The sequence below is a fragment of the Euphorbia lathyris genome, chromosome 2 (genome assembly GCF_963576675.1).
Source record: "Euphorbia lathyris chromosome 2, ddEupLath1.1, whole genome shotgun sequence".
Lineage (NCBI taxonomy): Eukaryota > Viridiplantae > Streptophyta > Magnoliopsida > Malpighiales > Euphorbiaceae > Euphorbia > Euphorbia lathyris.
Window position 1 is genome coordinate 86,902,696 of NC_088911.1, and position 13,882 is coordinate 86,916,577.

Sequence of the window (13,882 nt, forward strand, 5' to 3'; positions counted from 1 at the left end):
ATCTACCGTTGCAAACGAAGTGCCCACAACTCTTACTTCGAGTTCCCGAGCATAGAACAAAACAAATATAAGATCAAGTTAGAATCAACCGTTGAATAGCAACCAAAATAGATTGCCTCTAATTAATCAACACAAGATCAAGGATAAAGAAAGAAAGATGAAAATCAATTGAACGGAAGAAAGCGGTAGAAAATCTCGTCCTCGGGCTAGGGGGTTCGAAATTCTCTCTCTCTCTCTTAGTGTGGAATTCGAAATTCTCAAGGTTGGGGATTTCGAAAATCCCTTAGGGGTATTTATAATCTTCCTTGTATCTAATCCTTAGTTAGATAGAATTAGGTTATTGAATAAGAATTCAATTCGGAATAGAACTCTTAATTATTATCTATTAATATATCTAAATATAAAAGATAATAACAATAACCTTATTGGATAATAATGGGAGTAATTTAATCTAATTAAAACTCCTAACTTAGTTATCCTTTAATTAATTTAATTCATAATCCTAATCTAATTAGAATATATAAAATCAAATTAATTATTTATGTATTTATTATACATAAATTTCGACCCCCACAGTCACTGGGCCTTATTGGGCTCAGTTGGGCTTCCGTCAATTAATTAACATATGTCTCTCTTTTGGGTTCCAAGTCTTATGTGTGACCCATTAGGTTCTTATTGCTTCTAGCCGTATGCAACTTATTAAAATTAATTTTCAAAGAATTATATTTTAATCTTTGCATAACAGAATCATATTAGCAAGTCCATAATCATTCCCCTAGAGCTATAAGAAGACAGGTTGATTCCGTCGTTGACCTTTCGGTATTAGTTACGGTATAATTCGATCCTTTATCAACTACGTCCTTGAATTGAATCTTATGACTATGGGTAATGTCAAGTCACATATAGCGAGACGTTCGTTTTACTTGTTCTTGGCCGAGTCAACTCCAATTAGATAGGTTAAGAGAAATCTGTATTTCAATCTTAAGCAATCGCCTTGCAAGGATTTAGAGTCAAGACTTCCACAAGCGATCCATAGACATATCTCCTATTTATCGGGAGTGATAAATGCTCAATCCAATATATAACGATCCCGCAATCACTTCTTGTGATACCCAACCTCTGTTGTTCACACCCCAGAGTCATCTCTGTTAAGGATCGTGTTACAACAGGATCAAAGCGTCACATTCCGTAATCCAGAGTACCAATTAACATTCCTTTGAGTCTGAGGATTATTTATACCTATTAATACCAATGAGATGAACAGGTGACAAGGATGAATCTACCCATCCCGTTATCTCAAGTCGGGTCCCCAATCCTAATGAACTACTTTTCATCGGATCCATGTAACTGTCCAGATATCTATATATATGAAGCTTGTGAGATCAGCTTTCTGTCGGACAGAAGACATTGTTACATGTAAGTCTCAGCAGTGATATGTCAATCCTAAACATATTACTTGACTTGGGGTGGTTTTAAGTTTATTAGTTTATTATAAAGTTTTGTATCACTTCATGCTTGTATGAACACTTTATAATCACTTTAAAACAAACTTACGGATTTCCTTTTATTAGACTTTATTCAGTGCTTAAAAGGGATTGCCTTTATATAGTTATAAAACATATATCTCATTAAAACAAATGATATAAAGAACACTTCATTTACATTAAGTTTGTATCCTAGAACAATTGTCTATAGGACACTAAACCCCAACAAACTCAAGGGTCTAAAGGAGCTGATGAGTGTAATGACTTCACTAGTCTCTCAGCAGCCCAAACAAGAACTCATAATGAAGCTGGCTGAACTACATTTGATGATGGTAAATCATATGAACTCCATCGAAGGGAAAATCAATGCCCTATCTGCTGCAAACTCCTCATCCGCTACTTCTGCTAAGGTCACTCAGCATTTCTCCCAGTTGTCCGCCGAGCTAACCGGGTCTCGTGAACTCATCTCCTCCTATTCTCAATGCTCCATAGAACAAATTAGAGAAGCTATCCGATTACTTAACTTGTCAAGACTGGTGATATCTTGCATTGCACTAGGTCAATGCTTGCGCATGTTCGGCACATGAATGTTCAGAGTCATTTGTATGATACTGCACTGCTCAAGATGTATTATCAATCCTATGCACGAATGATAGACTCCATTACTTGGATTGGGAAATCACTTGAGTACCTACTCAGCATGCTCAGCGCAAATATCAAGATCCCCACTTCAAGTATGGCCGATGGCGTGCAGGTCTTTAAGGGTCTTAGAGAAAGTACGGGTCACATGCAACATTATTCATCCATATTGACTCGTGCTGTTCAACAAGGGACATTCCTTGCTCCTCCCCTTCAATCTAATGATGCTGGCAAAACAGGGGAGAAAGATCAAGAGAAGCAAGCTGCTGGAACTCAGCAAAAGCCGGGGGAGAAAGACAAAGCTAAGCAGCCAGCTGCCGGAACTCAACAGAAGCCTGGTTCAACTTTTGCTGTCCCGGGCAATCAAAGTCAGCAACAAAGAACAGCCAAGGGCAAAGGCAAATCCAACCAAGTTCAAGTCAACATGAAGAAATAGATTAGCAATAGTCTTAGCTTGTGACTTGCAATTTTGTATCTGGCATATCTTTGTTGAACTGACTATCTATATATGCATCCTTTATCCAAACTGGCTATATTTTTGCGATGCTTATTTGCGGTGTTTATATGCTGATTGAACACATGACTACTCATTGAACAACAAAGTAAAACTTGTGAATATAGAGATTAAACAAGTAAATCATACTCTGATAAATAAATCCAACTCTGATACCTGAACTTAACGTAATATCTCTGAATAGATAAGTATCAAAGCTGAGTAATGACCAAATGTTCCAAGTATTAACATTCTTCTGAAAACTGACCTTAGGCTCATCTGAATTAGATCTTGGAAGGTCTGGAATTGAACTAAGTCAGTAAACGCATGCCTTAGTTTCACTCGATTGGATCTTAGAAGGTTTAGAGTTAAACTAAGTCAATAGATGTAACCCTTACGGGGGAGTTATATCACAAGAATAGAAAAGGTCAACCTTCATGGGAGCTCAACGCTGAGTTCCGAACTAAATATTTTTGCCAACATCAAAATGAGGAGTTTGTTGAAACACCTTTCCACATGATTTTGATTTGACAAAATTATTTAAGTAATCCCATGATTAAACAATTAAATTTAAGTGCTTTGATTTAATTGTACTAATATATTTGTTCAATGTTGAGTAAGTAAACTGACTAGAACAGGAACTAATTGTTCATTAAAAGAAAGACAGAACGAAGTCAGCATAAGCTAATCACACATCAGAAGCTGAGTGGAATACAACTCAGCGTTGCAAAAAAAATGTCTTCTTCAGAAAAAGCTTGAAAGCAAAGCTGCAGAGTAAAGCTGAGCAATGATCAAGACGCCGCTAAGTCAAGCTGAGTAATGAACAAGTTAGCACCAATGATCCGTTTACTAGAAGACAAGGCCCGACAGATCTCTGCAACAAATCAGATGTCTCGGAAAAGTGATCAAGGACCTTTTCGAGACGCATGGACCATCTGGCGTTTGGCAAGAAGACAAACTTGGCGCTAGAAGACGAACCTGGCGCAAGAAGACGAAACTGGCAAAGACTGGCTCCTGCAAAAATCAGAAGACAGGATTGGCCTGCGATTTTGAATGCTGACCATTCAATGACGAAAGAAGACCGTTACTCCCAACGTATATGTCGGAATTCAAATGATTTGAAGCTTCGGAATTCACTATAAAAGGACAAGTCCATCATTTGGATTCCAACGACACATATAAGCAAATACAGACAGAAAAGCAAATCTTCACAAGAGTGAAAATCCAAAATAGAAGCTGTCTGAAAAGAAAGCAAGTCCTTACACCCAATTTCCAATCATTGTGTAAAAGTCTAGAGTGAATTGTATTCATCTAAAGTGTTCTTCGCTAAGTGAGAACAATCTTGTATCAATTGTAAAGGTTAGAAGAGTGAAGCTGAGTACTCAGTTATAGTACTCAGTGGTAGAGAAATTCTAGATACTCGGTTATAGTATTCAGTGTGAGATAGGATTGAGTAGACGAATAAAGGACGTTACTCTTGCATACTTAGTTGCCGTTGTAAACGGTTTGTGCTCTACCTTTAAAGAGCTCAGTAGTGGATTGAAAAAGCCCGGAGGGATTCTGGGGACTGGACGTAGGCGGTGAGGCCGAACCAGGATAAGACTGCTGAGTAATCTCTAACCCTTTCTCTTGATATATATGTATGTGTTGCTTGCTTAAATCACTCAGTATATAATTTGTGCAAGATGACACTGAGTAATCAGAGTGCTGAGTTGGAAGCTGACCTAAAGTGTTATTTCCCAACTCACAATTGAAACAGCTCTAGTCAGTGTTTGATTAAAGCTGTCTCACACTTCACTCAGCCTTGCTGACCTAAAGTTGAGTTAAATTCTCAAACAGTTAATTAAGTCATCATTATTAAGCGAAAAAGTTACATTAGTTCCTAACCCTCCCTTGGAACTAATCATACTAAGTTACACGGGACCAACAGGGTTGCCCAGCTCAGACAGTTCCAAACCATGATACTCATGATGATGGAAATATAAGACAAAAACGAAGACACAAGACAAAAGGCAAAACTTATAAAAAAGATAAGATAAAACTCAACTTGTCAGATTAGTTTAATTAATATAAAAGGATACAAATTTATTAAAAAATATATAAAAGGGTAAAATTGTCCCATTTGTTGTTTTATATTTTCTCATATTATAATTATCAAACAGATTAATTATATCAACACTTAATTTTAAGTATAGACCAAACAGTTTTATAGTTTAATACTTTTTGCCTTTATAATATTCAACAGCAATGAACTTGCCTTGTCTCTAAAAAAATAGACAACTAAGAAGCTCTTATGTCTTCATAGTTTCATTAATATTGTTTAATGTTTTATCAACACTCAATCAATTCAATAGTCATTTTTATATAAATTTTGTTTTAATTTTAATATTATATTTTCTTATGGATACAAGAAAGATTTCAATATTCTATTTAATTCATTAAATATTAAATAGTAGTTGGATAATGTCTATTGATTTCATTGATCGTTAATTAAAAATATTAATTAATGTAATTGAGACTGTGAAGGTGGAGCTTATCGTCACGGAGCTAGTCTAAGGGACTCATATGACGCTTACTTGATCCCCTAGTACGCCAACCAAGAGAAATAATTCACTCTATCTGTAATAATCACGTATGTAGGTTAAATACAAGCAATATGTAGGAGATATAGTGGACACACATACAATACAATCATATAGGCAAACCATCGCATTCACATACAATCATAGGCAATATATAAGACACATAAGAGTGATAATATGCAGATGATCTCATTCATATGTAAGCAACAAGGATACATCCAAGAGGTCCCATCCCGTAGCAGTAGAGGGGCAACTACTAGAGATGGTAGAACACAAGCATACCTACTGACAAGTCTAAAGGTGATACGTCACTACTCCTATAGTGTGTCTTATACCAAATCGAAGCCTAGAGGAAACGACCGTTACAATGTTTCATACTACACTATAGGTACTCTCTCCCCATTACATATTATGATTACAAGGATTGTCCCTCTTTATATTCTCCCCCCACTCAGAGGTTCAGTATCCCCGTCGAACGGGTTTTGATGAAGCCTTCAATCTTGGTCTTGAAAGGTTGTAAATACAGTAAAATCTCTATAAATTAATAATGTTGGGATCATGAAATTTTAATAATTTATAGAGATATTAATTTATCGACTATAAAATTAGTGATCTGGCCCAAGTCGGGACTAGAAGAAATTATTATTTTAAAAAGATTAATTCATCGAGTATTAATTGTGAAGGTTTTGCTGTATGTGGCTTTCTCCCAACTGTTTTCTTCTTCTTCTTAAGCTCTCCACTTGACAAGGTACTCTTTGTAAGAGCATCACGATGTCGATGTTGTACATTTTGCAAGGATCTTTTCAACTTCTCTGTTGGTCGGTGCTTTCTTTGTGATTGAAGGTATAGTAGAGTTGTTGCATTGATCATCTATTGTATCTGGATGGTACTGTTTCAAATTATTGACATGGAAAACAAGATGAATCGACATCCACTATGACATTTCCGGTTTGTAAGCTATGGGTCCCACCTTCATCGTAATGGGAAATGGTCCCTCATATTTTCTCATCACTCTTCTATCACTGTTGTGCAGACACCGAAGTTGCTAGGGTAGCAGCTTCACCATGACTAGGTCTCCCACTTAAGTATTGGGGACGACAACTCATATTTTCTCATTTTTTCATTCTCATCGATCCTTTTGCCAAGTGTGCTTTAACAATCTCCTCATTTTGTTTCCATTTCTTAGTGAACATGTATGCTTTTGGATTTTTGCCCTCATATGGCATGTTGATCGAATGAGGCACCAACGGCTATTGATCTATAACAATTTCAAAAAGTGTTTAATTAGTAGCAGAACTTTTATGGCTATTAAAACAAAATTGCACCATATACAATAGGAAAGTCCAATTGACAAAGTATCTGAAATTGATTCAAATTATCAATGTTAGGGATAAAATTGCTATTGACTACAAACGTTAGGAATAAAATTACTCTTAACTATTAATATTAGAGATAAAATTGTACTATTTTAAAACGTTAGAAGTAAAATTACTTGTGACCCAAAACGTTTGGGCACCTTAACCCTAAGCCTTTGTTTGGGAGTTTGGAGGTTAATGGAGGGGAGAGTTAAAGGAGGTAATGGAAATGGAAGGGAAGTGATGGAACGGAAAGTTAACAATTAACATTGTTTAGGAGTTTATAGGATGTAAATGAGGTTAAATGTTTAACCTTGTTTGGGAGTTTAAATATGGAGGGGAAGGAAGGTTAAATTAACTCTACAGAGACAAGAAATTTTAAAAAAGTTTACGTTACTCCCATTAACCTCCAATTTGGAGGTTAGAGTTTGGAGGTTAGAGGAAGTAAACATTTAACCCCATTAACCTTTATTTACTCTTAAAAAATAACTCCCAAACAAGGTTAACTCAATACTTAACCTTCCATTACTCCCATTTACTCCCATTAACTTCCTCCTAAACAAAGGGCGAAGTAATTTGCACCACGCCTGACTCATCGTCTTCCTCTTCAAATTTCAATCTCTTCTGTCTCTCTCTCTCCTCCTTGTTGCCGGTGATTTCACCGGTGAGATTGACAACGGGAACCGCAAACTCAAGCGATAAACTCGTCTCAGTTCGGCGTGCAAAAGCCCCATCATCTCAGTCAATAATATCGACGTTTTCACCTTCAATTTATTGATCTGGTTTCACTACTCGAACCCTAGATCTGAAACTTGAAGGTGAATGCAAATCTCACCTTTTTCCCTTCTTTTTTGCCCCTCTGTCTTCACTTTCTCTCTACCCTAAAACCTTGCCGTATACGAGTGTTACCTCACGTATCCGACCCGTATTTCGTACCCGGATCCGTGTCGGGTCGTATCGTCACCGGTGTGGCGGCATTTTTTGCCGAGTCCAAGTATCATAGCCTATACCAAATACCCTCTTGATGTTTTAAATTACTTCTTTTAGACTGTTAAAACTAATATGATAATTAATTTTTGGCATTTTCAGCTCATTTCATTGACGCAGACAATGGCAGTGTCTCAGGTTTTTATAAAACCACCCACATTTGCCTTATCTGGCCACGGGACGCCGAGAATTAGTACCCTTCTACAGAGACGAAGATCTTCATCTACAGTATTGTCCATGTCAACCAACAGTTTTGACATCCCAATCATAGTATGCAATTATTTATTTTTTGGCTTGTTGGTTGATTTATTTGATTTATTTATTTGATACTGCAATTATCGAATTATTACTAGACAGTTTTTAGCATTCAACTAGGATATGCGTCATGCTTAAATGTGCTATTCATATTATATTTCTTTTTATATTGCTTTCTTCATTAGACAGTTTCACGCTTTCACATGGATCATGAAAATGACGAGTTTAAGTACATTGTGCGTTTCATGTTCAGTATTTACTTTTTGCTTTTTTTCTTTCTTTCTCTTCATTGTTGTTTCAAGAAAAAGAAAAATATGTTATGCTTGGGTTACTAATTCTTCTTATGCTCATTCTTACAATTATGCGCTTATTAGCCAATTATTTGTATGTATGATGTGTATTTTTCTGGAATGCGTTGGATTTTGTGTTGCATGCCATGATGCCATTAATATCTCATATCCTCATGAGACAATGAAAAGACTTGCTCTTTTTTGATGTTCTCATATAATGTTATTGTTGCGGATTTGTTTTGTTAAGCTTGGTTTTTCTATTGGCAGGGTGAGAACCTTTTATCAATGATATGATGCAGCTATACAAATTTTGCCTATGTCCTGTACAACTGTATATATAGTATGCTATTTTGTTATAGCGTTATATAGACATTAAATCTGAAGTGCTATAACTAATCAACTACTGTGTATGCATTGTCTATTTATTGCTAATTCAACTATTTGGTAGCTTCATTTCTCAACAGAATGTTATACTATACTAATACCATGATGAATGACCTTTTGGTTCTTTCATTTCATAATATATAATCACAGTAGCAGTGGCTGTTAAAATTAATTGATGTTGGAATTTGGCTCTTTGATTTCATTTGATGATGTTTTTGACACTTGTTTTAGGTAAATGGTTGCAGTGGAAAAATGGGAAAGGCTGTTATTAAGGCAGCAGACTCTGCAGGACTCCAGATTCTTCCTGTATCATTTGGTGCACCAGAGGAGTCTGGGTGTACCGTGCAAATGTGTGGAAACGACATCAAAATACATGGTCCTTCTGAAAGAGAAGATGTTCTTGCTTCAATGGTTCGTGAATACCCGAATCTTATTGTGGTGGATTTCACTGTTCCTGCAGCAGTAAATGGTAATATATTGCAACTTCATAGTTAAAGAAGCATGAAAGACACCATAGTTTTGTGGGGGGAAATTCAGTTATAGGAAATGGAATGATTTGATTATAAACTGAGAAGATTCAGTATTGAAGTTCAATCCAGTTTGAATGGATGAATTACTTATTACAGTAAAAGTTCCTTTCATGTTGCCAAGCATTTTAAAAAGAGATCATGAATTTCTGTCATAGTATTATAGTAATAAAAAATTGGAACATACATAAAACATATAGAGTAATAGAACTATATCAAGTTTTGAATTCACATTAACTATATTGAAAACTTTACTTTGTAATTATTATTGATGGTTCATTCATACTGTATAACACATGTCCTTAGATTATGGCGTCAAAACTGCTTGATGGTTGAAATTAGTTCTTAAGGAGTAAGTTTCCATAAAAGCACCAGTGAGACATTTAGAACGATTTATGATTTAACAGTTGCTACATTGTTGTAGACCTTATCAGGTGTGTTGTGATGCATCTAGTTCGAGAATTTTAACTATTAGATTGCCATTTTATAATGTGCAGATAATGCAAATCTATATTCCAAAGTAGGAGTGCCCTTTGTTATGGGAACCACTGGTGGAGACAGGGATCAATTGTACAAGACTGTAGAAGACTCAAATATTTATGCTGTGATATCCCCACAGATGGGCAAGCAGGTGGTTTCAATTTGGTAGCTCTAATGGATTTGAAAACATTACATAAAATTGTCATGTATTGTATTCTGAATCTAACAGATGTTGCTTTGACAGGTGGTTGCATTTCTTGCAGCTATGGAGATTATGGCTGAGCAGTTTCCTGGAGCTTTCTCTGGGTATTCCCTTCAGGTACTGCTGTTCTGCATTTTCTCCATGGCTCAAAACTTCTAACTCCTTTGTTGATCTCACTTTTCTGCTGATGAATATCTGGCAATAAATTTTGATGGAGAGTTCACTTATTTGTTACTTTTGCATATTATCTTGGTTAGACTTTTTCATTGTATTTTTTTCCTGAAAAAATATAATTTATTTGTTTTGTTTTACTTACGACTTTTATGCACCAAGATTCCTCTTTCTGAGGCATCTACACAAACTCATATATGAAAGCATTTAAGTTTTATGTAATTGTGCTCATTTATGTAGCACTGGATAGATTATGAACTAGTAGCTGTTATGATTCAATCATCTATGTTTGAGGTGATTAAGGAGAATTGGCTTGTTGTCTTTGTAAAAGGGTTGTAACTGATTATTTACAAACTGTGTCTTCTTAATGACCTAGCTTGAAGTCATATTGGCCTTGATCTTACCATTCTAATATTTACCAAAGCCGTTTTGATTCATGATCTTTTTGCAAGGCATTAGATAGATGGTTTACACGCCATATACTATAAATACTTCGCGCCTTTTATATAGTTATATTGAAAGGGATACTTGTTTTTCAAGAATCATTCTCTTACTGTACGTCTCGTTATAAACATTTTCATATTTCACTGTAACCCTCATATCAAGAAGCCTTTTTCATATTTAACCATAGTCCTCATATCAAGAAGCATTTAATCTTACTACCTGCCTGTGCAATAAGCCCATTAAGATGGGTCATTCTTTCTTCCTTAGGTCTTGCTATATTTTCCTTCTCCTTGGATATTGCTTGTACCCAACAATTTTTTTTTTAATCTTTATGAAAAGGAATCCCCTGATAAACTTTGTTACTGCAAAAACAGAACTAATCACTAATAATTGATAAAGTTTTCTTATATATCTTCACTAATAATTTCCTCATAAATCTAATGGCTTTCATATTGGTGTCTGCTTAATTAATTATGTGTGGTATATATAGGTGTTGGAATCCCATCAAGCTGGAAAGTTGGACACATCCGGAACTGCAAAGGCTGTGATTTCTTGCTTCCAAAAATTGGGTGTCTCTTTTAACATGGACGAGGTTTGTCATACTACTATACTTCATCAATATTGCTTTTCATGATTTAAATGAAAATTAGTGAATCTGCTTTGATGTGCTCGTTTACGTTTTTTTTATCTCGTCAAATATCAAAATACTACTCTAGACTCTATAGGAGCATATGACTGGCCTTACCCTTTCATCTAGGCCATGATTCCCTACCCCATAGCTATTGAATTTTGTTACACTGAATTCTAAGTGTCTGAAGTATAACTTGATAAGAGCTGTAGGAGTTACTCTATGCTTGGATATATTTTACCTCAGCATTTATAACCTTTACTGTTTTGCTGTTTCTCAGGAGTATCATTTGTTTCCTAAATTAATTAACTGACGGAGATTGACCAGGCTAGTGGCATGATGGATCTAACTGAAGGCCAATATATAAAGGAATTTTGGTGGTCAGTGGTCCGCTATGTTGCACGGAAACTCTTCTTCGTTAGCGTTTTCACGTTTCGTATCCGTTTCAGTTTCTTTTCCATTTCCTAGCTATAATTTTTTAGAAATAAAGTTTTCCGGTGTCCATTTCCATGCAACATAGGTGGTCCGTTACCATTGTCCTTTTTCTTGGTTGGGTAATGGTTCTTACCCTTCAAAAAGATGCAGAAATTTGGTGCATTCTGCTCGTAAAATCACTCAACTTTTGTTCTCCCCCTTTAGTTCCTTCAATAGATTATCTTAAAATATATATACACCCTTGTGGTGGGACCCCTCCCCGGACCCTCGCTCAGCGGGGACGCGTAGTGCACCGGGCCGCCTCTATTAGACCATACTCAACCCAGAGAATACTAAAATTTCATTTATCAAGCCAAAAAAAAAATAAAATAAGACCGTACTCAACCTAGAGAATACTAAAATTTCATTTATCAAGCCAAAGTGGAGTGAAGAGAAGTGACATTTATTGTTTTTATTTTCCACAATTTTTGTTGATACGATGATTAATTTTGATATTTAATGCTCTTACATGCACATTTTGGTGGTGATAAGGTTGGTTTTGATCTCTAAGACTAATCCTGTATCTCATTGTCTTTGTGCTAAAACCTTTAGTTAATAACAAAAATGTGGTAGATTTGATGTCAGATATTTTCTTTGCATTCATAGTTAATCACACCTTAACTGCCAGCCTAGCAATTGTGGTCACAGTACCAATTATTATTATTATTATATTTTGAACAGATACAAATGATCCGGGATCCCAGCCAACAAATTGAGATGGTGGGAGTACCAGAGGAGCATTTGTCGGGCCATGCATTCCATATGTATCATTTGACATCACCTGATGAAACGTAATGACTGACATTTTACGGATATCCCTTTTTATCTAAATAAGTATATTTTACTGAGCATAAAATAGTTATTCATCATAGTTAATTTCTTGCAGAGTTTCTTTTGAGTTTCAACATAATGTTTGTGGGCGATCAATATATGCAGAGGGTACTGTAGATGCTGTAATTTTCCTTGCTAAGAAGGTATAATAACATGCTATGAATGCTTTGTGTTCAAAAGTGTACTAATACTAATAATAGAATAGAACTATAATCTTACAAGAAATAATGTGGTGAAAATGCAGATTCAGTTGAGGGCGGACAAGCGGATCTACAATATGATCGATGTGTTGCGGGAGGGTAACATGAGAAATTAATCTGTTGATTTGGTTTCAAATGCAAAGGGTCAAATGTTTTTTGATAGTAGAGTTTGGATGAATCATGACATGAGAGTAGTGCGGCTCAGAGGATACTTTTGTAGGCTGATGGATAACTCTCTCTAGTAGGTAGATGTCTTTCAGAGGGGACGGAATTGCAAGTCTTTTTAAGGTCAGTAGGAATGTTTGGAGTGTTTTAGGGAGATAGAAGTAAATTAAGTTAAGTTTATAAAGCAGAGATCCTACGCTAGGCTAGGCTAGGCTAATGCTGGGAAGACAAATATTGAGTGATGTTCTTTTTTGCCTGTTTACTTTGATCCATTAAATTAAGAGCGAATCAATTTCTTTTTTGTTTCAGTTCATTTTCTTATTCTATGGTTAAAGTTTATAATAATAATTAATTAATGTGACTTGATTCAGTATTAAATCCTAGCACGTTGAGTTATAAATCTGTACATGTACTCTCCCAAGGACCATAAGTCCAATTTTAAACCTTAATTACATCTTAAATCTGTACTCTTCCCAGCACGTATGTTCTGCTGCTTGTGATGCCAAATAATCACAACAGGCTCCCAATTCATGTAGCCATCATTATTATCTAATCCAATTTTGATTGAGGCCAAAACTAAAATTGGGGCCCATGAGTGGCATAATTTTTCATTTTGGCCCTTGTATTTATTTCTTTTGCCACATTTGACCTTGTACTTCAGTGTTTCTGAAAAAAGTAACCATTGACAGACTATTCCATTCCATTAGCAGGCGTAGGGATGTCAACGGGTAGGGTACCCGCGGGCAGTGTCAATTTCAAACCCTTACCCGTTTATTTTTTAATTACCCATACCCGTTCCATTACCCTAACGGGTATATTTTTTGCATCCCATACCCTTCCCATTTAATTCGCGGGTACCCACGGGTACCATTACCCGTTAAAAATCAATAAATAAAATAAAAAATATTACAAATTTAACCAAGTATAAATTTAATAAATCATTTATCTAAAAATTGAACAAATTGAACCTTAATCAATAAGAATAAGTAGCTTAGTGGTATCACTCAATGGTTGAAAAACAAAAGGTTGGGGTTTAAAATCTCAAATATTACATCTAAAAAAACAATAATTTTTTAATATATAAAAAAATTATGACGGGTAACGGGTACCGGGTACCCTGGAGGGTATTCCCATACCCGTCCCATTACCCTATTGGGTAACTATTTTGATCCCATACCCTTCCCATACCCTTTTATACAGGGTACGGATAGTCCCATTAGGGTCGGGTACTGCCGGGTACCCGCGGGTACACTACCCGTTGCCATCCCTAAGCAGGCGTGTTGTCAAACTT

At 35.8% G+C, this 13,882-nt stretch overlaps 1 protein-coding gene across 2 annotated transcripts; it reads left to right on the forward strand.

Moving 5' to 3' along the window:
* The first annotated feature begins 7,105 nt into the window (after nt 1-7,105).
* Nucleotides 7,106-12,892, forward strand: LOC136218840 (4-hydroxy-tetrahydrodipicolinate reductase 1, chloroplastic-like). Of its 2 annotated transcripts, none has more exons than XM_066005967.1 (9): nt 7,106-7,547; nt 7,643-7,810; nt 8,701-8,938; nt 9,494-9,627; nt 9,721-9,795; nt 10,784-10,885; nt 12,077-12,186; nt 12,282-12,369; nt 12,471-12,892. In XM_066005967.1, the coding sequence occupies exons 2-9, from the start codon at nt 7,664-7,666 to the stop codon at nt 12,540-12,542; spliced, it is 966 nt and encodes a 321-aa protein (XP_065862039.1). In that variant the 5' UTR covers nt 7,106-7,547; nt 7,643-7,663; the 3' UTR covers nt 12,543-12,892. The 2 variants fall into 2 exon arrangements, with proteins under 2 accessions (XP_065862039.1, XP_065862040.1); XM_066005968.1 differs by having other exon boundaries at nt 7,106-7,371.
* Nucleotides 12,893-13,882: the final 990 nt, after the last annotated feature.

Excerpts from the sequence above, each read along its gene's own strand:
- LOC136218840 (XM_066005967.1), top strand. The coding sequence starts at position 7,664 with ATGGCAGTGTCTCAGGTTTTTATAAAACCACCCACATTTGCCTTATCT. Across the intron at positions 7,811-8,700 it reads GTTTTGACATCCCAATCATA|GTAAATGGTTGCAGTGGAAA; the intron begins GTATGCAATTAT and ends CACTTGTTTTAG. Across the intron at positions 8,939-9,493 it reads TGTTCCTGCAGCAGTAAATG|ATAATGCAAATCTATATTCC; the intron begins GTAATATATTGC and ends TATAATGTGCAG.